Source organism: Triticum aestivum, chromosome 3D, assembly GCF_018294505.1.
Source record: "Triticum aestivum cultivar Chinese Spring chromosome 3D, IWGSC CS RefSeq v2.1, whole genome shotgun sequence".
Lineage (NCBI taxonomy): Eukaryota > Viridiplantae > Streptophyta > Magnoliopsida > Poales > Poaceae > Triticum > Triticum aestivum.
The window spans coordinates 608,114,440-608,140,864 of record NC_057802.1 but is presented as its reverse complement, the minus strand read 5'-3'; the positions used below and the strand labels follow the sequence as shown (position 1 = coordinate 608,140,864).

Genomic DNA, 26,425 nt, shown 5'->3' with positions numbered 1-26,425 from the left:
ATTGTGTTCCCTTCCGGCGGAGTGCCGGAAAAGGGCTCTAGATTGGGTCTCGTGGTTCTGGAACTTGCGGCGGCTGGAACAATTTTTCGTCGGCTCCCTTAATATCTAGAGCGAAGACGCGGTGCGGGAGGCCAACGAGGTGGGACAATCCACCTGGGCGCGCCCAGGTGGGTTGTGCTTCCCTTGGAGCCCCCCTCTGGTACTTGTTTGGCCCATCGTATGGAGTGACTTGATACGTTCATGGTCTAAGGAAGTGACTTGATACGTTCATGGTCTAAGGAATCATACATACTTTAAACTCTGATCCTGTGTTATGGACTATAGACTTTGGATGATATAATATCTAAGTATAACAAACAACTTGGATCAATTCAATACGAGTGTTGTACAAACATCATGCTCTCAAATTCAATACTTTGACAATAGCACTTTTGAATACACGGATACAACAGCCATCGCCATCCTATGTAGTCGCATATTTGTCATGGTGTTGGTTCTCGCATAAGCGGGCGCGCCTGCCGTTGCCATCCCACTCGGCCAGAATTTTGTTGTAGTATTGTCGACCGTCGGCAAAACCCCCAGTACGTATGTCTGTAATTCCGTTGCCATCCTACGGAAAATAACAAAAATAGAGTCAGCTACACGAAACCGCTTTATTAACGTCGGCAAAACCCCCAGTACGTATGTCTGTAATTTCCTTCCATGAAGTTTATGTGATTACATAACGTTTAATGTGAAACCACCTTTGGCTAATTTTGTTTTTATATGCTTTTTTGGTCATAGTTCCTACTAATAGTTGACATTTTCTTGTACGCAAGATCAAGGTCAAGTGCATTCTTTTCCCGATTCGTCACACAACCAAGTGATTTCTGCAATGTTTGGCACTAGTGTCGTACTAGCTCTTCATTCATGAAATACTTGCGTCATGATATATAAAATAAATATAGTTTTTACTATATCTACAAATGATTTACAAACTCGTTGGACTAATATACTAAACCTACCAACAAACAAAAACATTATTTGTTCAAATGAATTAAATAAAGAGACTCCCTAGTATGTGTGTAATTTTCTTCATGAAGTTTATGTGATTACATAACGTTTAATGCGAAACCACCTTTGACTGAATTATATATGTTTCTACTTAATCCAAGCTTTGACTAATTTTGTTTTATATGCTTTTTCGGTCATAGTTTCTACTGAGGATTGACATTTTCTTATACGCAAGATCAAGGTCAAGTGCATTCTTTTCCCGACGATTCGTCACACGACCAAGTGATTTCTGCAATGTTTGGCACTAGTGTTGTACTAGTTCTTCATTCATGAAATACTTGCGTCATGATTGATATATAAAATAAATATAGTTTTATTATATCTACAAATGATTTACAAACTCGTTGGACTAATATCCAATAGACTAACCTACCAACAAGCAAAAACATTATTTGTTCAAACAAATTAAATAAAGAGACTCCCACAACATATAAGTAATAATTAAATAAAAATGTTATTGATCTTGTTTGGTAAGTAGAAGACAACCCACGGAACGTGATGTTTCTCGGCCCGAGCTCAAAAAAATTGTAAAAAAAATTTAAAATTGTAGCAAACATTGACAAATTTTGTGGATGCTTGCAAAATTTCATCAAGAAAGAACATCCGTGGAGGTGATGGCGAAAACAACAAAATCAGCACTCGAAAATGCTTTTGAAAATAGCGGTTTTGGATACACGGATACGAGTGCCATCATCATCCTATGTGGTCGCATATTTGTCATGGTATTGGTTCTCGGACATGCGGGCGCGCCGGCCGTTGCCATCCCACTCGGCCAGAATTTTGTTGTAGTATTGTCGACCGATCGGATATGCGGACGCCGCGATAACCATGGTCATCATCCCACCCAGTCGGACATATGTGGTGGTATTGGCGACTCAGTGCTTGGACGCGGCTGCAATCGCTATCCGACCCAGCAGCAGCATATATGTCGTGGTTTTGGCGGCGGCGGACGTAGGCTCCATGGCCATCTCTCGCGGCCACGTTTTGGTTGTAGTATCGGCGGTTGGCTAGGGGGATGTAGCCTTCTTCGATGCTCGTCCAGGACACGTTTTGATCGTAGTTGAGGCGGTCGTATCGGCCGTCGCGTGCAACGGCTCGGGAACAACAGTCCTCGCCGCACCTGGTCCTGGGCGTGTAAAGGCCGAGGCGGTTGGGCTTGGACCCAACGGGAGCACGCGGCGGCTGGCCGTCGATAACGGAGGTGGCCGTCGGTGTGCTCGGACTTGGGACGGAAGCCTGTCCTGGCGGGAGGCGCCGAAGGGCTGCCAGCTCCCCAGCCGTCGGATGCGACGCCCGTACACCGTCGTCTGACGGATCATGTTTGTCTCCCCTCTCCGTGGAAGCACCGGCCGCGGCGCGAACGCAGCATCCTCGCCGTTGGCACGCACCAACAGCCGCTCGCGCGACGCGGATTCCCTCTCGCCGCACTTGCCGTCCGGCTTGCAGCAGCCAGCATCCGCCGCCGGCGAGCCGCATCGCAAGTCCGCTCGTTGAACAAAGGTCGCAGCAGCCTCCTGTTCTCCCGCTCGCAGCAAGCCCTCGCCGCACCGCCGGCGACCCTTGCAGCAGCACCGCTGCGCACGTTCGTTTCTCACGCGAGAGGTCGGGAAGCGCCTTTTTTCTGTGCCCATGGGACGTGCTCCCTCAGGTATATATGATGCAGCTGCTGCGAGATACGATCCGGACGCGATGACGCGTCAATCTCATCTACTGGAAAACGACTCGGAACGGGCGGCCGATGGCGCGCGCGATCGGTCGCTCCCACGCGTCGACATGTGGGCCCTGCATGCAACCGCCTCCGCATCCTTATCCACACTGCGTCTTCCTCGCCCGCTCCTCGGCTGCCGTACCTCCGTCACAGCAAAGCCCCTCTATCTTCTGCCCTCTTTTTTTTTCAGAAAAAGCTTTCAATCTATTCATCTTCAATCATGGTAGCACGTGCAAAGCAAGTCTGAATTAACATAAAATTAGACAAACATGTACATACGAACTACATAATTGATTGTTCATTCAAATTGTTGCTTGTCGTGAAATACATAATTCATTGTTTCATTCAAATTGCAAGTTGTGCACACAACATGTACATATGAACTAATACAAACTTAGTCAAACCGATAACAAGCACAAGATCAAATTATGGCATGTGAACTAATACAAACCTAGTCAAACTGATAACAAGCACAAAAGATCGAATTGTGGCATGTCACATAACGACAGTCTTTGCCCCGGCTTTGATCCAAAGGTTCGCCTCATCGACAATGATGTTGAGCAAGATTTTGCGGAGGCGCGCTCTTTTGCCTGAACACTCTTGCGTTGCGCTCGTTCCAGATGGCCCATGACACTAGCATGGTAATCGATGCTTTTGCTTTTCTGTCGGTGGTGGCGGCGGTGCACGTGCTCGCCCACCAGGCCTGAACGGAATCAAACATGTGCCATGCAGACGTGTCCATGTCGTGGATGCGAAATTTCTGAATAACCAGATTCCAAAGCCTGAGAGTGAAGCGGCATCTGAAGAAAAGATGAGGGCCACATTCCTGCACCCGTCGGCACAAGGGGCAAGGGCCACAGTTAGGCCATCCTCGCTTCTCCAATCTGTCCGCAGGCCAGAGCCTATCCTGAAGCGCGAGCCAAGCAAAAAACTTGACTTTCGGCGGGGCCCAAGCCTTCCAAACCATTTGGTCCATGGGGGAGAGGACCAAGCCCAAAAACTGTGCCCTGTAAGCGGAGGCCGCGGAGTAGTGCCCAGATTCCATGTGCTTTCATAGGATGTCATCCTCAGCTAGCTCATACAGTTGTACCTCATGCAGTAGCATCCAAAGGGTGAAGAATTGTGCAACATGCTCGATAGAAACCGATGCAGGCGGTCTGATTTTGAGGATCCACGCGTTGTCCTTGAGGGCCTCCCGTACCTTCCAATGCTTCCGGGAGGAAGCCTCGTAAATGAACGGAGCAATGTCTTTGGGCTCGCGTCCAAGGAGCCAAGCGGAGTCCCAAAATGGAGTCTTGAAATAATCATTTCGGTCTCTCCTGGCAAGCAACATCTGTCGACTTCCCGGCCATAGTAACGACGGCTCCCTAACTCTGGATGGGCGTGTTGAGGTCTACGCTCCATGGCACGAGCGGGGCGGAGGTGGTCGGGGACTACTGCTGACCGAGCTGCTTGACTGATGGCATGGTAGTAGGACATCTGCAGCTACTCGTGCCAGGTCGGAGAGTGCATCGGCAGTGGCACCCGATGGGTCGCCGCGTGTGCTAGCTCTCTGCTCCTCTGTTTGCGGCGGCGCGCGCTGTGTGTCGCTGAGTTGATCTTGCGGGTGGCCCCCATCTCTAGATCCTCAGCCTTCGCCTCCGGCAGAACTTCGAGCATCTCGATCGGGCCCATGTGGCAGCATACGGCGAACAGAGGCGAGAACTGGGATGAAGGACGACAACAATCAGAGCGAAGACCAATCGATCGGGCCCATGATTCAGTGCAGTTTTACAAAATACTGCTCCATGCCTCCTCCATCCATGGACTTGAAAAATGACGAAAAAAATTAAAAATACCTAAAATCAAAAGAGAAAAGCGGGAAAAAAATATGTGACAGCTGTGGGGTTTGAACCCACGCCCTTTCGGACCAGAGCCTAAATCTGGCGCCTTAGACCACTCGGCCAAACTGTCTTTGTGCCTAAATTTACACGTTCCCGTTTATATCCTGAGCACGATTAGTACTCTGTTTATCATTTTAGTGCACCACACAGCTTTCCAAATTAAACGATGAGAGCTAGTACTAGAGGGTAATGCGACTGATGGATAACGATCGGTCTCCAAGTAAATTGATAACTGAGTCATCAGAGAAACGTGAGTCATTTGACTTGGGCTGTTTTGATACGTAGTTACGATTTGAAGTATAATCTACTGTAGTACACTGATGGGCCTCTCTGCGGTTAACACCTGAAGATGGGCCTGGTGCATTCTCCTAGATGCTAGCTGCCTGATGTGTCCTGCTGTCGATTTCAAACTTGGGGTGCCATGGCTCCCCCTGCACCTACCCCTCCGCTCCGTCACTTGTGCCTAGTGCTTGGGCCCAAATTTGGGGTCGGAATGGAGTAAGCCCTACGTGAGGCATGTCACGTAAGAGGAAGAACAAATCGCCCTTTGCCGCTACTGCGAGTGACAAGGGCGACTCCTAGCGCCACAAAGCCCGGCCGCATCACATTCCCTCTTCTCCCTTGCCATCGCTGGACGGTGCCGCCGAGGCTGCTCGTCCTCTCACGGGGTGGGTTGGCGGCGCGGAACGTCTTGGCTTCACGTGGACGTGGGCCCCGTTATGGCGCGCGGCAGCGCAACCGCGGGCTTCCGATGGTGGAGCGGATGTGAGGCAGCCGGGCCATGGCGGTGTGTGGTTGAGGCGCGACGGTGGGCGTACTCGAGGCGGGCACAGTGCTCCGGTCGGGAGGCATGGAGCCGAACAGGCGGCTAAGTGCTCCTGATTTAGCGGTGGCTGCGCGGAGGCGGTGGCGATCTACCTTTCGTGCTCCAGTTTCAGCAATGTCGGCCCCTGGGTCAACCAGCCAAGGAAGGGCTCACGCCCATGAGGTGGTGGTCGGCGCACTACAACAAAAACCACCCTATACAAACGCATATCTACCAACGATATGATAAGATGTGTTGTTTGTTTTCACCTCCCACGCCCACCTCGCCAGCTTAGCGCTAACCTCCTCCTCGTTCCCTAGAAAGCAGCTAACCTCCCCGCGTACCCACCTCCTCCCAGATTTTTCTATCCCCAATCTCTCTCTCTCTTTCTCTCTCTCTCTCTCATCCCCAATTCACCTCTCAGCCGGGCTCCATGACCACGCCGCTGCCTCGGCACCACCGATTCCGGTAAGCTCCGGTGCTCTCCCGCGAAGTTTCTCACCAGCCCGTCTGTCCCTCGGCGCTCTCCACCGCGCCCGCACCGCCGCGACGTCCTCCGCAACCCTACTGTTCGCCGCGGGTCGCCGGCGCGGCTGCCGCGCCTCCTCTGGTTTCTGGCTTGGTCTCGGCGGTGTTGCTCTGCCTCGGCTACCTCACCTCCGACATTGAAGGTTTAGTAAGGCACTCTCCTCTACCCGTACTCTCTCTGGTGCTTTGTGAGGACATGGCCATCGTGCCATGGTCGATTCTTTATTGGCAATCACGACTGTGATCTAAACTATCTTATCATTTGCCTGATGCACTACTACCTGCGCTCGCTTGTACCTGCATCCACGCCGCCCCACAGTCTTGAGTTCTCTATTGCACACTCAAATACAACTGCCTAGTGTTAGCCATCGTCGTATTGTACATCACAGCTGGATAAGAACCCATCACGGTCAGTGATCTTGCTGGAGGTCCAAATATTCAGTTCATTTAAGTTTCGGGCTTGCATTATACATAGAGAAAGAAGTTTAGAGCAAAAAACAACAACACTGTATATCAGTTCAGTATTACAAGAGAACAATATGGTACATTAACAACCGAGGATTTCTTTTAAAAGTGTGTACACCATGCCATAGTTGTCACATATTCCTACCCTGATTAGTGATAAATAAAATTGATAAAGACTAAACAGTTTAACGTGGATTACTGAAACCTTTTTATGTGTGTTTTTTAGAGAACTAATTACAACTGAATCAACTATAGATTCGATGTCAACTGGCAAAAGCAATTAGGAAGAAAGGATTGTCAATGCAGTTCGGATAAGTCAGCCAGCGAACAATATTTTCTAGAAAAGAATGGGCAGAAATGTAACAGGACCTAGCAAATATTGAGGCTACTTGAGTATAAAAAGACTGAGTCATAAATTTGGACTGCAACCTGTCCCAGGAGCATTCTGACAAGTTATACCACTGTGTACAAATTCTAATGAAAACTATGTAACTTGTTCAAAATGCAAAAATCAGATTATGTTAACTATGTAAACTTTGCTGAAAATCATTTTCCTTTTCGAAACGCACTTAGCATATCTTTTTTCTTTCATGAATACGCAAGTTGCGTATCTTTTCATTGATAGAAGGAGAGTACAAGCATGAGGTTGCAACGCTTACAAGGCCATATACACGCTAGGCATGGTGTACAAACGTAGGAGCAGACTAGAACAAGGGGGTTAATTTGCTCAGCCCCAAAACAAAAAACTGGGAACTACGCGCCGGGGATGATGTTTTGTATCCCGTTGGCGCCAGCCTTGGCCCATAGGCGCGCCTCTTCCTTGATGGTATCGGAGATGAGGGTGAGCGATGGTCTGGCTCCGTCGAAGATGCATGCGTTGCGGTGCTTCCAGAGCCACCGTGCACATGGAGGCCGGCGCATGGTCGTGGGAAGAGCTTTACCAAGTCTGGAAGGGCGTGTTGGGGTCGGGGTGGTTGACCGCCGCGCGAGCCCAACCGAGGATCTCATGCCAAACTTAGCATATCTATTACTTAGTATATCCAGTTGTGGTGCATTATATATGTTTAAATTTTCTTGCTGCTATGTGCACAGATGAGTCCTTACCTATTTCTTTGTCACAGTTCTGTAATACTATAGGAATAAGTATCACATGCATCCATCCCTAATCTCAGCTTCCCTTACAGGTTCTGAAATTGACCTTGCTTCAGCCAACATGCGTGTGGTCGTTCTGTCTCTTAGCAGGTAAACTGATACACCATAATCCTGAATTTAATATATTTCATTTGGCTCCATAGTATGTACAATTATATACACTATAATCTTAGTTTGGGAGCAGTTCTTGCATTATCCAAGATAAATCATTGCAGAATCAGTAGAATATTAAGATGACACTCGCACGAATATTCTAACATGTGTTTGCATGAATCGCACCTAAATAAGATGCATTGCTGAACCTCTCTTCCCACGTCTTTTTTTTTCTTAACTCACCCCCACGTCTTGTTATTGTAAGTAGCGAATCAATTTCTTTTTATTTTTCTGTAAACATCCTGAATTCCACCGTTTCTAGAAACAGAACTCCCTATTTTTTTCCTAGAGAAGCCCAAACAAACCTGTGCCCTTTCAGGGGTCGAGGCCATGGCTCACGGCTGGGGCTCAGCACATCTGAATCTCCGCTTGTGGTACATGTCCCCATATCTGTTCAGGGTGGCGCTACAAGATCAAATCGAAACCAGATCACATGGCAGCTCAGTCTGGTATGTATATCATTCCCAACTGCCAATTAATTATTCTGTGATGTCTTCTCGTTTACTAATCAGAGCATGCTCTTGTCTGTACTAATTAGATCATGCATTCCTTCAAGGGCCTAGGTAGGTGTGATGACGAGCACAAGTGGATTGGATAGTTGTCCTTCCACCCCCCCCCCCCCCTCTCCCCTTATGTTCCTTATAGTTCATTGTTTTTCGTGTTGTTGCTTCTGCAGGTTCTGAAAATTCATTCATAGGAAATTCTAACGCGTGACTATACATAATTTTGTATTTTCCAGAGGTCTCTACATTATATTTTCCATAATTTGAAAATACTTATCATTTAATTTGGAGCTGACGCAAGATGCCAAATTTATTTAGTACATGGTTATAAGTTGCATAATCTGCAATGTTGTTTAATAAACTCATGTTGAAAACGTTCTTGCCTTTAGATTATTATAATTAGCCCCACATCTATATCTATATCAGAGTCTTCTTAAATCACATTTGCGAGCATTTATCACACTACCTAATTTAGGTACATCCAAATCTAGCCTGGTGTGAATTATTTTCTTTGAACATAAAGTATTTTTGAATTGTGGAAACCTTGCATCTATTTGTATTTTCTGGAAAGCTGCAGATCTTTCTTTGAAAACGAAGGATCTGTGATATGTCAGCACATGTTTTTCTTCAAAGGAGGTACCTCATTTCTTACATAGTATGTTCATTTCAAGGTTTAACTCAATTAACACACAACAGATTTGTTCATAAGAAAGCAATGATCAAAAGTATTTGTCCGATGTTGGCTGTTACTCTCCTTTTCTGCGTACAAAGCTGCTAATGTCATGGCATTCAACTTCTGTATGGTGCCCCTCTACATTTTGTTGCTCTATTAACCTGATTTTCTCTACCGTAAGTTACTCATGTCATTTTTCGTTTCTGTAGATTGCCAAGATAAATGGATGATGCATGGCTCAGATGTTGATTGCAAGGACTATTAGATAATTAGAATGTCATTTTCACGATCAATGTTTCAAACATTGTAGTAGATTGCAAGGTCGAGAATTATGATAAAACTAGATAGTTTCGCATCTTGTAATCTTTGGATCATGTTCTATGCAACGCTACACAATCGAATTAATATATGAGGAAGGTTTATTATATTGTGGCTCCTATACAGTATTGATGTTGACCAAAAAATTCTGGATGGCAATATATAAAATATCATCAATCAATCATGATATTTAGCAAAGCCTCTATAGTAGTTGCAACGATATAACATATGATTGTGCAGGGTCGTCACCAACGCATCTGAAGTGTTGTTGGGCTTCAACTCTATATGTTGCTACCTTACAACGATCTACATGCCGTTTACCAACGCATGTGTATATGTTGTTGTAGACCTTAGCAACGCCACCAATGACAACGCATAGTAATCCGTTGGTGTAGACCATAGCAACACATATATGTACATACGACAACGCATCGATGCGTTGCTGAAGGGGGGTTCTTGTTGTAGTGGCTTCGCCATCGGTATTGGTCATTGTGGTCACCACTTCGACCCGAGGCGATGGCCCCGCCACAGATTGCGGTGGCCTCTCAAAGGTCTTCGTGAGGGTTCCTCTCTCCAGATTCAGCGGTTGACTTCGGCGGTGTTATGCAAACTATGGATGACGGCTGATGTAGCTAGTGTTATGGTTGTGCAGCGGCGGCGGTCGCATCACATGTAGTTGCTAGGATTGTGGAAAAGTAGTGGCGACAACACATGACTGACTTTGTTGGTGGTGCTACTCGAGCATCAGGTCTTAGAGCTCCGGGATGAAAGCCTAGGTCTTACCCGAGTTTGTTATACCTGGCAATGGCGATGTTTCTACGTCATTACCTTGTTGATGGCATTTCTTGGATATGCTTAGACTGATTCTTTAGGGTGAAAATCTAGATTCTGGCCTTGGGTGGTTAGATACGGTGATGGCGGCGCTTAAACATCGCTCCTTTCTTGAGTAATTTTGTGGTCCTAAAATATTACTGGAAATGCGATTTTCCTTCAAAAATAAAAGTAACTAATATGAAATGGTTGAAATGAAATAATAAAGTGGGCATAAAAAGGTTATGGCTTGAATAATTTCCCAGAACCGATCAAAGCATGATGTTAAGACTCCCTAGATCCATTGCAAGTTGTGTCTTTTATATTGGTAGTAGAAGTAGATGTGACAAGTATATTCTAGGCTTTGAGGCGTTAGCAACGAATACAAGGGACTCTTCATTCCACCAAATTCTCTAGGAGATCTCACACAAACAACGAGAAAAATGGGCGCATGCATACATGAGCAAGTTCGGCTTCAGGTGCATGCTCTAAACAAAACCTTCTCATTCCCATTCACTTGTTAGCACCATGATTCAAGTGCAAATTTTGAACCCACAAGTGCAACGAAAAGAAGATGGTGGCTATCAAGCATCTCTATCTTATCTAGGTACAGAAGAGTTGGTCTTGGTTGCTTACCTCCATGAAGAAAGCCATGTTTTGTGTCCCATTCTTCTTCTTATTTGGTATCTTTTGGACTAATGCCACATGTTGGTTGATGCCCACTCTCCCTCGGGTATTTGACAAAGTAAACTTCACCACCTTCCATGCATATTGTCACCTTGGCATCCCACTCTTCAACAATTGGGCATTTCTCTATTGTGGCATCTGATGTAGTAGCCATGTTTCCTTTTGATCACTTCTTGGACTCCAATAGTGTCTAGCAAGGTGACCCTTCTTGGCACAGTTGAAGAACTCACATCTCTTCTTTCTCTCATCTGTCAGCTACTAATGATATTCTTCCTTTTTTTTCTTTGAGCCCCTCTGGGTAGTTGTTTTCCTTTGGGCACCATATTTCACCTCTTGTCCACTTCTCCTTCACTGCTTCTCGACCTCTTAATGGACCCTTCTTCCTATTGATATAGAACACCTCATCTTCATATCACTCTATAAAGGTGATTATATTCATCTCCTTGGCTAACGCCTTCTAATTAGCCAATAAATTCTCCAGCTAAGGATGGTTGTGACGGCTATCCTCTCACCACGGCCATAAGCCCAATGTACTCTGGTCTAAGGACATAGGTTATGATCCTTCTCATCCTCTACTAACCTTCTCTTCGGGATGAAGTTGGGATACACAACATATACTCTTTACTTATGTAAAGTACTAACTAGTACTGGAAGTGTCGCGTTGATACCAACAAGCTCATTTTTTGGTACATTGAGTCATGCCTCATTCTTCTTTGAGAACAATTTTGCAATTTCTCCTTAGCCACCCAGCCGTCGCCACATCTCGAATGTAGGTCGTCCTCCTTCGTGTTTTTCAAAGCAACACATAGTCTTGCCCACGTTGATGTGCCACTTCCACAATGTCTCTGCACTCTTTGGAAGACTGGAAGAGTTGTATCAGTGCTTGCAGTGCCCTCCCTTGAATCCCAACCTTGTAGGAAGGATTTCATGTAGCTTAGCCACTAACCATAGTTGTGGCCACTGAGACTCCTCAAGCAATGCCTTATGCTCATGATATCTGATAATCTCAACTATTGCCCAACACATCCTTTGCTTACTCCTAGACTAGCGATCTTCACAGTACCATACAGTCGGCAAATTTTTCCCATCTTAGTGACTCAAAACAATGAAGAGACCCGTTACTCACCAAAGACGTCACCTCTTAGTGACTACCGAAGGCCCTGTGTATAGAACAAAAGGCGGGACGAAGGTAGACAATTAGCTAGCTTTATAGGCGCGAGATGAAAATGTTTTGTTAACTTATTTAGGAATTCGGACCTTAGAAGAGTTGAGGTAGGGAAGTCATGACACTTTCTTAGTCTGGTCCAAACATGGTTTCAAAAGTGTCTTTCAGAGTTTTTTTGGGGGGGGGGGGGGGGGGGGCTAGAAGAAATGAGTTTCAGAGTGGTGTATTTTAATTTCCGCTTGGTATCCATTTGATCTATAAAAAATCAGGGAATATGTATTTCCTTCCTTTTCAAAAGTAATTCGTATGAAATGATTGAAAGTAAAAGAAGTGGGCAGAAAAGGAAGGTTGTGGCATGAAGAATTTCCATGATCCAATCTACTCTTAGAAGTGAGTAGTGCAGTTTTATGAGAGACTGCTCCAAAATCTGTGTGACTTGCAAAAACATAAAAAGGAAATGAACGATGGAAATAAAATTAAACAAACAAATAAAAAGTATGACAGCTGTGGGATTTGAACCCACGCCCTTTCGGACCAGAGCCTAAATCTGGCGCCTTAGACCACTCGGCCAAACTGTCTTTGTAACTAATTGCATGTATTAATTTAAATATTGTATTCTAATCACAACTTGTAGCGTGTTATTTTTTCTGAGGAACTTGTAGCGTTAAAGAAACTGAAATAATATCCCACTGTATCTTCTTTTTTTCTCTCGAAAAAAGTGGCTTGCTTCCAGTATCTAGATATTTGCATCTATCCGGCCAAAAAAAAAACAGTAATTGAGAAGCTTAACTGGCAACTTCTCAAACTAGTGATCATGTCTGTAGTATCACAATTTCTTTGTGTGGGGGAGCTCTCCAAATGATGAGCACACGCTGTTTTGATAGTTACGATTTGAAGTATAATCTACTGTAGATTATACTTCAGTAGATTATACTTCAAATTTTCCTTGTTTTACTCGTGTGTGAACGAGGTTAGTTTGTACTAGTAGCTTAGTTCAAACAGCGCATGCTGATGAATTGTCTTGGGTAGACAGGAAAACAATTTTCTTGAAGCTTGTATGGAAATTTTGCCCTGCCGCTCTATGTGGTCTCGTTCCCATGTTCAATGTTCAGTACGTGGTGAGTTTCACGATGATAATACTATATATCAATGGTGACTTTTATGGCCTCAAATAAGAATAATGGTTACTGGTTAGAATTGTGCGAATTTTGTATTTCCTAATCTTGTTTCTGAGCAACGCTGTCATTGTAGTTTGCAGCCTTGCTAACTACTCCAGCTAATCTCTGTATATATTAATGCTGAGCAACGCTGTCAAATTTTTCGCTAATCTCTGTAGAAAGGTTTAAACAACTAAAAAAGTTAAGAACTATGTCAACAAAATTCTAAAACTAGCAAACTTTTTTCATCATATCTCGTACTATTGCCCAACACATCCTTTGCTTACTCCTGGACTAGCGATCTTCACAGTACCATACAGTCGGCAATTTTTTCCCATCTTAGTGACTCAAAACAATGAAGAGACCCGTTACTCACCAAAGACGTCACCTCTAAGTGACTACCGAAGGCCCTGTGTATAGAACAAAAGGCGGGACGAAGGTAGACAATTAGCTAGCTTTATAGGCGCGAGATGAAAATGTTTTGTTAACTTATTTAGGAATTCGGACCTTAGAAGAGTTGAGGTAGGGAAGTCATGACACTTTCTTAGTCTGGTCCAAACATGGTTTCAAAAGTGTCTTTCAGTAACTACAAACTGATGTGATTGATGGACAACGAGAGGTTTCCAAATTATTGATGACCGATTAGAAACTATAGATGTGATGTGCAACATCATTAGAGCAATGTGACTCGTCTGATTTAGGCGGTTTCAATGGCTAATTATGACCCTCGAGATCGGCTGCAACTTGTGCTTTTCATGTTGGTAGTACAGGTAGTAGATGTGGAATGTATATTCTATTGAGTTGGCAAGGTATGGAAGATAATTTTGCTTCTATCAAGTTCTCTAGAAGTCTAGATCATACACAAACAACCAGTAAATTGTCTCTAGAGATCACACACAGACAACCAAAAAAATGTTCGCTAGGGATCTCACACACAACACAAAACGGAGGCACGCGTAAGTCGTAACTAAGCAAATTTGACCCCAAGTGAAGGATCTAAAACAAAACCTTCTCACTACATTCCATTCACTTCTTAGTACCATCCTACAAGTCCAGATTCTGAATGTACAAGTGACAACCAATCAAATAAAAATGATAACTATCATCAACACACTAGATTATATTTTTGTAAAAAAAACACTACATTGATATGTTTACACGGGTAGTTCAGGCACAGATTATGCGAAGAAAACCACTGACAAGAAAAGAGGTTAATGTAAGAAAATGACATTGCCACTACACCGCTAAATCTCGAGTCTGTGTACATTACATAAACAGAGTAGTCATGCGCTTGAAGCATGCTCCTTTTGTATACAGTTCCATGTTAGCTCCCACCAAGGGGATTTCTTTCGACATCCTAACATTTGTTCTTCTTGGGTACTCATTGTGGTCTCTAGCCGAGACCAGTGGAACACGACATGGAGAGCTATCTCCTCCTCGTTCGATCAGGCGGCAAAGTTCCAGTCGACGTTGTGGTTGGATCCAAGCCCGGCGGACTCCGATCCGGTGCTCGACATGGCGGATATGGCTGAAAAAGGGAAGGAGATGACCGAGGGCGGAGCAGATAGAAAGCGGAGCGGACAATGGGAGTAGCTAAGATTTGGTCCAAGATGGTGATTGGGGTGGAGTTTTGTAGGGTCGGGGTGGGCTAGTCCGACGTGATAGATGTGTCCGGGCAGTCTCAAATCTATCCCACATATGGGCTAGAAATGGAGGTGCCAAACAGCCCTGGTTGGGTGGCAATTTCTATATGGTTCGTGTCCGAGCTTTCCCAGATCTGTCACACATATGGGCTGGAAATGGGAGTGCCAAACAGCCCCGACATATGGGATGGAAATATGGGTCTGAAATATTTCTGGGAATATATATTTCCTTTTTTGCGAGAATATATTTTTCCTTCTAAAAAGGCAATTCATATGAAACAGTTGAAAGTGAATGAAGTGGGCAGAAAGGAAGGTTATGGCTTGAAGAATTTCCATGATTTAATCTAGAAATGATTAGTGCAATTTTACAAGATTCATGGATTTACAAGAGGAGAAGAAGAAAAAGAACCTTGAAAATAAAACAAAACAAAAAAATATGTGACAGCTGTGGGGTTTGAACCCACGCCCTTTCGGACCAGAGCCTAAATCTGGCGCCTTAGACCACTCGGCCAAACTGTCTTGATGCTTGGTTGCCTGTATAGATATTTCAGCCTATCCATGATTCATATGCTAACAGGCAACTTCTCAAAGTAGTGGTCATGTATGTGTAGTAACCCCTTTTTCTTCTTAATGAATGCAGAGAGTCTGTCATTTTGAAAGAAAGAAAATTGTGTAGTACTCCCTCCGTCCCAAAAATAAGTGTTCCAACACTTGATTTTGGACGGAAGTAGTAGTACACAATTTCCTGGCGTGAGGGAGCTTTCCAAATGATGAGAGTAACTGCGAACAGATGGATTGATGGACAACGAGAGACCTCTGAATAATTGATTTTGCGCTTCTTATTTTAGCAGTAGAAAGTATATTCTAGGTTTTGTGGAGTTGGCAACGGATCCGAGAGACCGTTGCTTCTATCAAGTTCTCTAGAGACCATCCACAAACAACCAAAATATGTTATCTAGAGATCACACACAAACAACAATAAAAAGTTCTCCAAAGATTGCACCAAGAAATGTTCTCTGAAGATCACACGATCACACACAAACAACCAAAGAATTGAGGCACACATAACTGAGCAACTTTGGCTTCAGGTGCAACATCTAAACAAAATCTTGTCACTTCATTCCATCCAATAGTTTGTACCATGCTCCAAGTGCAGATTCTGGATGCACAAGTGGCAAACCAACCACAGCAAGACTGCTTCGCGTCCATCAACGCCGCCGAATCACATATGCTTTACACGACCTGTTCAGCACGGATTACCAACTAGATTACCGAATCTCGGGTACGCGTATACGTAAATACAGTAGTCAAGCGCTTGAAGCACGCTTCTTTGTACACACAGTTCCACGTTAGCTCCCTCCCACCAAGGGATTTCTTTTCGACATCCTAACAGGCATTCTTCTCTCAGGCACTCCTTGTGGTCCTGCGCGAGCCTTTACCACTCCTCGTCCAGGGTGGCCCTGTGGAAGCACAGTACCGTGCACACGAGGATGAAGAAGGAGGTGAACTCGATGAACATGGCCCCCGTCTCGATCAGGCCAGCGTGCCTCAGGATCGCCGGGATTGCGAGGCTTCCCATGGCAGACATGCCGGTCAGGAACTTGGCTGCTTTCATCCACCTGAAAAACGATATGCCCTGTCTGATTACAATCGTTATGGTAGCAAATGTGTGGATAAGCATCCCAAGTTGTGATTGCCATATTACTACTTCTCCAAAGGAAAGAGAATCATCAAGTTAGAACTTACGCTCCACCCTCTCCGCTACTCAAGAACCGTGTGGATCCGTCGCCAAAGAACAGGCATGGCATTGGCACAATGATATACATGAGTGCTGCAGAACAGAAGAAGCACAAGAACGTCAGTGGAAAAGCCACAGCGACTTGCTCATGGTGATTGAGGAGGATAACAAACCAGCAGTCACCTGCTAACATAGGCCACCAGTTGTTGTACAAAGCACATGCCTGCACCAAGAAAATAAAGAGTCAGAGAATTCAGAAGTAACAACTTGGTCAAATAACAAAGGGATGGCAATTTGATGCTGCTCAATAACCTCCATATAAAACAATTACTACACTAGGCGTGCATGTCAATACAATCAGACCAATCTTTCTGTGCATCGACTCTTAAGATGATTTTTCTAGCATGTGGGACTCCTAACTGAATAACAAGAGTAACCCTGAAGTGACCAGCAACTATGCCACAATATTACTCTTTCGTACATTCCTTGCCTCTTTGGCACAATCACACAATAGAATGCTGGGCATGAATGAATTGTAGAAACAAAACTTGAAGTCAATCTGTCAGGTTGTCCTCAAAGTTACTGAAACTGACAGTGAGTAAAACAATTGCTGCCACTGTACCATCTTTCAGAAACCTGATTCAGTGAGCTTTAGGCATGGATGTACATAGCTTACCAGGATTTGCAACAGAACGCTCGTGGAGAACATACACGCAAGTCCAGCGAGCCTGTAACAGAAATTTTTAATAAGATGACACACTTGTCAAATGCAAAACAACGGTTAGAGACATCAGAATAATGAACTTACACTGTAAAGACACACGCCAAGAGTAAGTTGACAGAATCATCCAGCAGCAAGGACCGAAAGCAAAGCAGACGAGGAACACAAGTTAGTCAAACACTTGAAGCAATTTGCAGGATATAAGAAAGATAGATATTATCAAGAACTGCTCAGAGTGCAAGAACCTAATATAAATGCTGAAACTGGACCGTGCTACCAGAGGGTAACTGCTCTGCTCATTACAGAGCATTAATTCATGAGAACGGATAAGCCAAACCGTGTTTCTTATTCAATGGAACCCCTTCATTCCTATTTCAGATTGAACCACTTGAAGGGGTTAATATTTGCTCATCACACATAAGGCAGACACAAAACCGAATGGATATATCAGTTGAGTCAGGAATTTTCCACTACGCAAACCACAGAGCTCTAGCCTGAACTGATCGCAGGCATCGAATTCCATATCCTGCAACTCCAGGCCATGTTGCTATAATGGCATGACCCACACTCGCGTACATCCTACCACTACTTGCATGCTGAATTGTCAGAATCTGTGCTATCTTGATCAGAGCGCCGTACCGAGGCGAATGGCTAAAGAACGATCCATACACCATAGGCAGCCACCGCCGGCAGCCCATTGATAAGATGGAAACGAACTGGACGCATCACGGCCCCTGTTCCACGCAAATCTAAGCCCCTGGCAGCACAGCCGACCCCTTTCCCCTAAGGAAAGCGCACTCATCTGAGTGAGCAAAATCACGCTCCCCTGTAGATTACCAGTCGCCGGCAGCCTCGCCCACGCTAGGTATACAGAGCCCCCGGGCCAGCGCCGCACCAGAGGTCTGACCAACCCGCACCAACCAATCGGATCTCCCCGCACCCTGACCCGCCAATTCGCGACCCCACGCCCCCCACCAAGAACCCTAGCCGCCCGATCCCCGCCCCGAATGCGAGGTCAGCCCGATCGGCCAGGCAACAGGAGTTGGGTCGGGGGGAGAAGAGGGATCCCTCACCTTCCACGGTCATCGCCATCTCCGGCGGGCGGGCGGGCACCTGTCTGTCGCCTCCTCCTGCTTTCCTCTCCTCTCCGACTCCAATAACTCCTCTGACCGACCGACCGACCCCAAGGAAACAACCGAGATATCATCTCGCGCTGGCAGGTGGGGCCGGGCGGTTTGGTGGGGCGGGCCCGCCTGTAAGCAGGACTTGTAGAAAGTCTTTGTGGGCTTTGGGCTTCGTGGGTTGTGGCGCTAGGGCAAAAAAACCTTGGGGTTTGTTCGTTTGGGCTTTCGGACGGAAGAGCGGCGGCGGCGGCGGAGAACCATGGTGCGGCTGACGCTGGAGCAGACGGCGAGGGAGGCGGCGCCGGCCGGCTGCCTCGCCACGTTCCTCGACCTCTCCCACCGCTCCTTCACCGACGTAAGCCCCTCCCGCCTCGGCTGCTTCAGTCTAATGGTGGCTCGCCGGCGTTGCTCATCTCTCTCTGTCGTCGCTGATAGGTGTCGTGCCTGGGGAGCTTCAAGAACCTGGAGCGCCTCGACCTCGGCCACAACTGCCTCGTCACGCTCGAGGTAGTACATCGCATCCTCCCCATGCCCAATCTCAAATGCCACGCACCGGGTCCAAACATGTACTGCTGCTGCCCTTGATGTGGATTGCTGGACAGAAACAGATAGATAGATAGATATATTCTTCCCGGCATTTCAACCCTTTGGATTGGATATACGCAAGTACCTATGTCGTCGTTATTCACCTTTTTCACTAGTAGCAGTTATCGGATAAACGCCCGCCCGCGTGCTACCACTATTATCGTCCTCACGAGCAACAGCAGCATCTTAACAGGGAAGGCGCTCTAGGTGTAAATGCATGGTTAAAATGTTTAACAGTGAGCTAGGATTTAAACTCCGCCTATGTCTTCTAGGCATAGCCGGTCCCAAGCCCGGGTAAAGGAGGAGGGTTGTGATAGGCTTGGCGAGCCAACGTAAAAACTAGCCAGTCCCATAGGTATGTAACCCATTTGAGCGAGAGTAGTACTAGGATGGGTGACCTCCTGGGAAGTCCTCGTGAAAGGGTTTCATATCTAAGGGTTGTGACAGGCTTGGCGAGCCAACATAAAAACTAGCCAGTCTTTTGGGTGTGAAACCCATTTGGGCGAGAGTAGTACTAGGATGGGTGACCTCCTGGGAAGTCCTCGTGAAAGGGTTTCATATCTAGCCTACCCCAACTTGTTTCGGATAAAAGGCTTCGTAAGTAAGTAAGTAAGTAAGTGAGCTAGGATTTAGCTAGTGCTTGTGCCTTCTTATGGATGATGATGATAGCTGGTCTGCTTGCTCCATGGGACTGTCAACTCTAGCTGCTATCTTCATTTGAGACTCTGAGGGTCTGAGTATCTTCTTATTGTCACTTATGGTCATGTCTTGTGCATGTTGAAGGGTTTGTCCGCGTGCACCAATCTCAAGTGGCTCTCGGTTATAGAAAACAAGCTTGTGAGCCTGAAAGGTGCCGAAGTCCTCTCGAAGCTACAGGTGAGATGCTTTCCTGGCCCTGCATTTTCATCTGACTGAATACATCCAGGATTAAATGATAGCTCGCTACTTTTAAGGGGATAATTCACTGCTTGAATCATAATTAGTACTGGGGAGTTTTTCTTATCCCTGGCTGGTGCAGGTACTGAATGCTGGCAAAAATAAATTGACAAGAATCGATGAGGTCAAATCTATGACAAGCCTGGGAGCGTTGATTCTCAACGGTAATATGCTGCATGAATGCTATACACTCTCAGCTGCTCTTCTTTCCCTGTTCTTACCTTACTTGATTTACTCATGTCGGATCTTGGTAATTATTCGTGCAGACAACAACATTACTTCCATCTGCAAGCTTGATCCCCATCATCAGTTGAACACTCTCGGTATGCATTTTTTATAGCACTCACTTGTTAGAATGGACTGCCGGACTGTGTTCCTTTACTCTCACAAAGCACCCTGCATACCTTCAATGTTCTTTTTCCTGTAAAATGTAATCTTACTTCTCAGTTCTCGCTGATAATATCAAGAAATCAAACGGTTCTGGCTGTTGTAAGGAATAGCAACTTCTATAAACTACAAGTACAAAATACCAACCTTGTCAAATGCAATATGTAACTCCATGTAGTGTTCATGTTGGAACTCAGAGAAGTGTTGCATGGAAAATACTAACTAATTTATGTGTATAAGAAATTCATATTGCTTTAGTAAAGTTCAAATCAATTAAATACGAATTTATGTACAATTCATTCATGCTTCTCTGTCTCCATGAACTTGTTAATTGTGATTCATGCTTTTCTATCTCCCTGAACTTGGTTAATTGTGAATATTTGCTCTGCCACAGTTCTCTCTAAGAATCCAGTTATTACTTTTGGTGATGCTTTGGTCAATGCCAAGTCTATGAAAAAGGTACTTGTTCTTTATTTAATCTGCAAACAAATATAATATATGTTCTGGTGGCTCTGTTATGTAGCATTTCTAATTTTATTTTACTATTGTCTTACTTTTACTACTCCGGCCAGATATCCATGTCTCACTGTGAAATAGAAAGCATTGGATCTTCTCTTGCTGCATGTGTGGAACTGAAGGAACTTCGGCTGGCTCACAATAAGATCACTGTATGTACATGGAGGTTAATTTTATTTATTCGTCTCCTGCACATTCATAGCTATTGTTACGTGTTAACATGGTCTTATTTACCTCTGACTTGTAGACAATTCCATCAGACTTGGCCAAAAATACCAAAATCTTGAACCTTGACTTGGGAAATAACTTAATTGAGAGGGAGTCAGATTTGAAGGTTTGCATCTGATCAGTTTTCACCATACATGTTTAACACCATTGTTTGCTTAGACCGTTTTAACCATTGGTTTGGTTGCTAGGTCCTTTCTGAACTGCGCTACTTGAGGAACCTAAATTTGCAGGGAAATCCTATTGCTGAGAAAGGCACCCTAGCTAAAAAGGTGACCTCTCTCTCTCTCTCTCTCTGACTTCTCTTCGTTCCAGAGTGTATTGTAATTGTAGTTCTTGAGTAACTTATAAATGTTCTCCCAGGTCATGAAAATTGTGCCGAACTTGCGCATTTTCAATGCAAAGCCCATAGAAGCCATTTCCCAGAATGAGAACTCTGGGAAAGGGAGTAAGCTGAAGAAGGATGAAGAGATGCCTGATCGTGATCCCATCGATTCTAACACGAAGAAGAAGGAGAAAAGGAAACGGTCAAAGCAACAAGCGCAAAGCCCTGAAGAACCTGCTACCAAAGACACTCCTCCAGATGCCACCATCGCTGCCCCAGTTAAATCCGCATTGACGGATAGTAAGAAAAAGAAAAAGGAGAAGGTAGCCACGGAGCAGGACAAGAGCAGCAGACCGAAAAGCAAGGATGACAAAGCTTCTTTCGATGATACCGAAGGAAAGGCCAAGAAGGAAAAGAAGAAATCTGTCAACGAAGGAGATAAAGATGCGGGAGGAATCGATGACACCGAAGTGTCGTTTGCAGAGTTGATGTTTTCTGGAGACGGCAGCGTTCCAGAGCCGGTATCGAAGGACAAGACCCAGGCAACTGCCGTGGATGGAAAATTTGTCGGAGGCCTGGTGATTGATCACACCAAGAAGAGGAAGAAGGCGAAGGGCACCCCTATCGACGCGTCGGATCTTAAGCAGTTGTGCTCTGCGCCTGAGGTGGGTGCGGGTGGACTGTCGGGATGGGATTAGTGGTGCCTAGTGGGCTTGACAGACGATGTGTATGCCCAGTGAGTAGTGTTAGTAAACTCCTGTTCTAGGATCTCTGTTGCGATGAGAGCCTTTGTGTAGGCAGCATCTGAATTTCTTTCGACGGTTCTTTTGCACCTGAAATATGTAACCTGACTTTAAAATGTTTGTTTGAATTTTGTGAAACTTGAGACGATGATAACTGGATTCCATGGTTGGCCGCTCATAATTTTATGAAACTTGATATGATGAAAAAAGATCGCTAGTTATAGAATTTTGTTGACATAGTTCTTAAACTTTTTTAGTTGTGTGAACCTTTCTACAGAGATTAGCGAAACGTTGCTCAGCATTAACATATACAGAGATTAACTGGAGTAGTTAGCAAGGCTGCAAACTACAGTGACAGCATTGCTCAGCAACAAAATTCTTATTTGAGGCAGTAAGAGTCACCATTGATATACATACCATCGTCATGAAACTCGTAGCACACGTACTGAACATTGAACATGGCAACGAGACCACATAGATTGGCAGGGCAAAATTTCCATACAAGCTTCAAGAAAATAGTTTTCCTGTCTACCGAGACATTTCATCAGCATGCGCTGTTTGAACTAAGCCAATACAAAACTAACCTCGTTCACGCACAAGTAAAACAAAGAAAATTTCCGGGCACAACGCCAAGTATTAGGGAGAACTGGAACAGAGCTCTGTGTCTTCGTCTTCACCAGGGATCATGGTGTTAGGGCGCTATCGGAACCGTTGGAACCGCTTGCTAACAAACTCATACGGCGGAACTTTATCGACTGCGGAAGAAGCAAGGCAAAGGAATTCACATTAATTCATAATGAGCTGCGTATAAATTTTGAATTATGAGCTGCATTTGAAACCTAGAGGGAAATCAAGGAGCATACCATCTCCATAGCTAGCCATTGTAGGTTGGGAAGATAACAACATCTTAGCAAACGCTGTAATGTCATCTAGGGTCAGTTCCTCCATGCACTGAAGAAAATGATCGATAGGCTTCCTGTTGTGATGCAAACAAACAAAAAAACAGGATCGATGAGTTTCTTCTATGAGACAGGCTTGTGAAATATGGTTCGAACCGATGAAGATATGGACTTACCTGCTACCATAAGTCAAAAGCTGCCTCCCTATATCTTCTGCAACAATCACCTGCAATGCAAAGTTCACAGAGGGATATCAAATCTTCTTAAATATACATGATAACTTACAAGAAACAAAGAATGGTGTGTGGCTCCAAACATACCCTTGACTCAAGATTCATTAACACGGATGAAATCGTCGAGTTTTTCGCACGTGTCAGCTCAACCTCCGTTACTAAATGCATGCAAATCAAATCATATTTTATACATGCAGCTTCAGTGAAAGCTCAGACAGATTAACCAAATAGGGAACACCTCATACCTTGTCCAGGCGTTGCAATAGCAATCAATTCCTGCACAGCGATATCAACAGCCTTTGCAACAAAATCTGGTGGCTGGAGTATTAAAAATGGACAAGAAATCATATTAAAACTCCAATAGATAACGGAAATCCAAGGCCAGTGACATTACAATATTAAAATTCAAATAACTATGTTTCATGCTAGAGTTGACCGTTATAAAATGGCACACGTATAGGTAGCATAGTTTTGCTATGAGAAATAAAAAACAAGTAGACTTTGTCAGAAATATCATATGTTCAAACGTTTATATATCAATTCACATTTGTGTTTTTTCTTCATTCTAATGCTTGTTTTGCCAACATCACCAGCAGAAAGTCAGTAGATGTAGGAAAGGTCCTGATGCACAATATTCAAAAGCAATACTTAAGCCCATGAAATGACGTTGAAGGATAAACTCACCGTTGTCAAATAGATACCAAAGAGGCCAGTGCTATCATATACATTACTGAATGCTGAAAATGATTGGACGTCATGATATCGAGTTAGGACTCTCAGGTCTGCAAAGAAACAACAGTGAACTTAGCCTTTTCCGCAAAGCATTCACCCCCTTTGAAACAAGAAATGATTAAAACTTCAAAAAATAAACTAGACAGTTCAGCCAGCAGAACTATTCTGAAATGTAAAAAACAGTAACTGAAACAACCACATAAAGTTAGTTTACACCATGGCAACCATACTAGAGATGAATAATTGCAGTGTGTTCGTGACTTACAAAGCCGTGAATGCATCCCTTTTCCAGGACCACCAGAGGAGAATGAGCCGCCGCCACCCATTAAGGTCTTCAAAATATTATTGTTGTTGCGCATGAACATTCAGGAATTAACAATTAGAATGTGAAGATGTGGATGTCAATCTAGACTAGATCGTTACTATCAAATACCAACCCTTTGCTATACCTGTATGACGGTCATAATTGTAGCATCTCTCTCTTTAAGCCAGCCGCCTGGCACTTCAAAAGCCAACGCAACATGTGTCATCTGCAGGCAAAGAGACGAGTAAAATTTCAAGCTAGAACATAAGGGAGTCTCAAAACTCAAAATGGAATACTCGATCAGAAAGAACATTACATCTGATTCTGCTTTGTGTCTGAAATCACCACCTGTATACGTAGACTTTGGTGTTTCCACAGGGGACCCCTTGTGCCAATCAGACAACAAAGGTTCTGCAACATCTAACAATTGTTGATGATCAACACCTGACGCTGCTAGAACCACACGATCAGCAGTGAAGTTTTCCTGTTATAGAAATAGCAACGCTTCATGTTTTTTGAATAAAACATATTCATTGCATTGTAGAGAGTATTAAAATAACCATATGGTGAGAACAGCATAGCTGAAACTGTTGCTCCTACAAACAATCATGATCCATGGATTGAAAATAAAGTTGTAAGACTAGAACAATCCTGATTACAATTTAGCATCTCTCATAGTTGCTGGCACTGGATCAGCCGCATACACACCAATTCTAGTATATTATGCGGTTAAATAGAACTACTTCTATATTTTAGCGCTGCCAACAGAATAAATTGTTAATATCTAGAATCTGTCGCAACTACATCCACGGAAAACTGAAAGTATAGGGAGCAAAACGACCAAAGTGTGCAAGGATGCTCCACGGTGACCAGCGTGCTGATATCATGTAATGCTTTTGAGATGTGTGTTCACTCAATGTAAATGGTCATCCTACCAAAAATTATGTAAATGCAAGCGGCCAAGCAGCAAGCCATGTTCAGGAGGAATGCAAAACTCAAATGGCAGAAGCATTACATGGTAGAACTTCCGAATAATATCGGCATTGATGATCTCAAGAGCCTCCTCAGGAGCTATCAGCGGGTTCGCGATCGCCCCCTCGTATCCAACAAGGTTAAGTACTTCCTGAAGAAACTTCTCCGGGTTCTTCTGCACCTCCTGGACCTCCTCTCGAGTAAGGGCCAGCTGACAAGCAACAAATCAACCACCACAATCAGCGCACAACAAACAAGATACCCAACCATAAGTTGTGTGTGAAAGAGAAAGACTAATGCATCGATGACATTCCACACCTGCCGGTCGACTTCGTCCTGGATGAAGAGCGGGTTGCGGACGGAGTCGAGGAGCACCTCGACGGCCTGCGGAATGTATGCCTTTAGTGTGTCGTAGCTGTAGACCATCTGCTCCCTGGAGGCGGAGGCGCCGACGTTGCCCCCCGTGGCCTCCACCTCCTGCACGATCTGCATGTGGCTCCGGTGCGCCGTGTCCTTGAACGCCAGCTTCTCGAGCAGGTGCGTCGCGCCGGCGGACTCGGGCGACTCGTGGATCGAGCCCGACGCCACGAACACCCCCACGCACGCCGTGGGACCCTGACAAACCACCACACGGAGGCGTCAGCGGAGCGCCATATGGGCTCATCGGAAGGAGGGGGGGAGGTGGGGGGTACCGGGACGTCCTCGGAGGCGACGCGGACGCCGTTGGGGAGCGTGGTGATGCGGGTGGGGAGGCGGGCGAGCTGGTCGGGGAGGCAGGGCGGGAGGTCGAGCCCCGGCAGCGGGTGCAGGAGCGAGGTCGAGCGCGCGGCGGAGGCTGCGCCGGAGAGCCCCCGCGTCATCGTCGGCAGCACTCTTTGGGCCTCGCCGCGCCCAAGCGGCCGGGACGCCTCGCACAGCTGCAATCAACGCAATCCATCCCAGAAACCGTGAGGCAGGCAGCAGGGCGACTAAATACAAGCAGACGAGAGGCGGGCCGGTGGTCAGTGGGCTCACCTTGCGGAGCAGGCGGGCGGAGGAGCGGAGCCGGAGCATCGCGGCGGCGGGGCCGGTGCTGGTGGAGGGAGCCGCCGGCGAGGAGGGGGAGGAGGAGCTGCCGTGGAGGAGGGGAAGGGGGAAGGAATAGTTCGGCTCCGTCTGCTGGGCCGAAGGTAGGGTTTTTTTGGTGCCCCGCTGGGCTCGGACCGGGCCGTCGTCCACTCGAGGCCCGGTAGAATGAGCCCAGGAGAAGCTGCCGGCCATTCTTCGTCTCTCTTTTTTTTTC

The 26,425-nt window shown here is 45.5% G+C and overlaps 3 protein-coding genes, 1 long non-coding RNA gene and 3 other non-coding genes across 8 annotated transcripts; 2 read left to right on the top strand and 5 right to left on the bottom strand.

The window, feature by feature from the left end:
• Positions 1–4,634: 4,634 nt before the first annotated feature.
• Positions 4,635–4,714, bottom strand: TRNAL-UAG (transfer RNA leucine (anticodon UAG)). Its single transcript has one exon. It is a non-coding gene; the product is annotated as a tRNA-Leu (tRNA).
• A 1,109-nt stretch (positions 4,715–5,823) lies between these two features.
• LOC123075877 (uncharacterized) lies at positions 5,824–9,348 on the top strand. Its single transcript, XR_006436229.1, has 3 exons — positions 5,824–6,120; positions 7,627–7,684; positions 8,067–9,348. It is a non-coding gene; the product is annotated as an uncharacterized lncRNA (long non-coding RNA).
• A 3,053-nt stretch (positions 9,349–12,401) lies between these two features.
• TRNAL-UAG (transfer RNA leucine (anticodon UAG)) lies at positions 12,402–12,481 on the bottom strand. The gene has a single exon. It is a non-coding gene; the product is annotated as a tRNA-Leu (tRNA).
• A 2,661-nt stretch (positions 12,482–15,142) lies between these two features.
• TRNAL-UAG (transfer RNA leucine (anticodon UAG)) lies at positions 15,143–15,222 on the bottom strand. Its single transcript has one exon. It is a non-coding gene; the product is annotated as a tRNA-Leu (tRNA).
• A 579-nt stretch (positions 15,223–15,801) lies between these two features.
• Positions 15,802–18,461, bottom strand: LOC123080928 (vacuolar protein sorting-associated protein 55 homolog). Of its 2 annotated transcripts, none has more exons than XM_044503876.1 (5): positions 18,236–18,461; positions 17,118–17,169; positions 16,625–16,664; positions 16,450–16,534; positions 15,802–16,322 (listed from the first exon to the last, which is right to left on the bottom strand). In XM_044503876.1, the coding sequence occupies exons 1-5, from the start codon at positions 18,367–18,369 to the stop codon at positions 16,139–16,141; spliced, it is 495 nt and encodes a 164-aa protein (XP_044359811.1). In that variant the 5' UTR covers positions 18,370–18,461; the 3' UTR covers positions 15,802–16,138. The 2 variants fall into 2 exon arrangements, with proteins under 2 accessions (XP_044359811.1, XP_044359812.1); XM_044503877.1 differs by lacking the exon at positions 18,236–18,461 and adding an exon at positions 17,250–18,138.
• LOC123080926 (leucine-rich repeat-containing protein 40) lies at positions 18,448–22,149 on the top strand. The gene is made up of 10 exons (XM_044503874.1): positions 18,448–18,641; positions 18,722–18,793; positions 19,655–19,747; positions 19,890–19,971; positions 20,074–20,130; positions 20,589–20,653; positions 20,767–20,862; positions 20,958–21,044; positions 21,127–21,207; positions 21,299–22,149. Exons 1-10 carry the CDS (start codon positions 18,546–18,548, stop codon positions 21,956–21,958), a joined length of 1,389 nt encoding a protein of 462 aa, XP_044359809.1. The 5' UTR covers positions 18,448–18,545; the 3' UTR covers positions 21,959–22,149.
• A 300-nt stretch (positions 22,150–22,449) lies between these two features.
• Positions 22,450–26,418, bottom strand: LOC123080925 (mitochondrial-processing peptidase subunit alpha). The gene is made up of 13 exons (XM_044503873.1): positions 26,158–26,418; positions 25,836–26,060; positions 25,462–25,758; positions 25,187–25,354; positions 24,488–24,655; positions 24,317–24,397; positions 24,133–24,199; positions 23,820–23,917; positions 23,381–23,453; positions 23,223–23,293; positions 23,079–23,128; positions 22,867–22,979; positions 22,450–22,758 (listed from the first exon to the last, which is right to left on the bottom strand). The coding sequence occupies exons 1-13, from the start codon at positions 26,401–26,403 to the stop codon at positions 22,703–22,705; spliced, it is 1,713 nt and encodes a 570-aa protein (XP_044359808.1). The 5' UTR covers positions 26,404–26,418; the 3' UTR covers positions 22,450–22,702.
• Between the last annotated feature and the right edge of the window lie 7 nt (positions 26,419–26,425).

Excerpts from the sequence above, each read along its gene's own strand:
- LOC123080928 (XM_044503876.1), bottom strand. The coding sequence starts at position 18,369 with ATGATATCTCGGTTGTTTCCTTGGGGTCGGTCGGTCGGTCAGAGGAGT. Across the intron at positions 16,665-17,117 it reads GCGTTCTGTTGCAAATCCTG|GCATGTGCTTTGTACAACAA; the intron begins GTAAGCTATGTA and ends TTCTTGGTGCAG. Across the intron at positions 16,535-16,624 it reads CTGGTGGCCTATGTTAGCAG|CACTCATGTATATCATTGTG; the intron begins GTGACTGCTGGT and ends TCTGTTCTGCAG.
- LOC123080926 (XM_044503874.1), top strand. The coding sequence starts at position 18,546 with ATGGTGCGGCTGACGCTGGAGCAGACGGCGAGGGAGGCGGCGCCGGCC. Across the intron at positions 18,794-19,654 it reads ACTGCCTCGTCACGCTCGAG|GGTTTGTCCGCGTGCACCAA; the intron begins GTAGTACATCGC and ends TGCATGTTGAAG. Across the intron at positions 20,863-20,957 it reads TGGCTCACAATAAGATCACT|ACAATTCCATCAGACTTGGC; the intron begins GTATGTACATGG and ends TCTGACTTGTAG.
- LOC123080925 (XM_044503873.1), bottom strand. The coding sequence starts at position 26,403 with ATGGCCGGCAGCTTCTCCTGGGCTCATTCTACCGGGCCTCGAGTGGAC. Across the intron at positions 23,294-23,380 it reads TATTGCAACGCCTGGACAAG|TAACGGAGGTTGAGCTGACA; the intron begins GTATGAGGTGTT and ends GCATGCATTTAG. Across the intron at positions 23,129-23,222 it reads TAATGAATCTTGAGTCAAGG|GTGATTGTTGCAGAAGATAT; the intron begins GTATGTTTGGAG and ends TTTGCATTGCAG.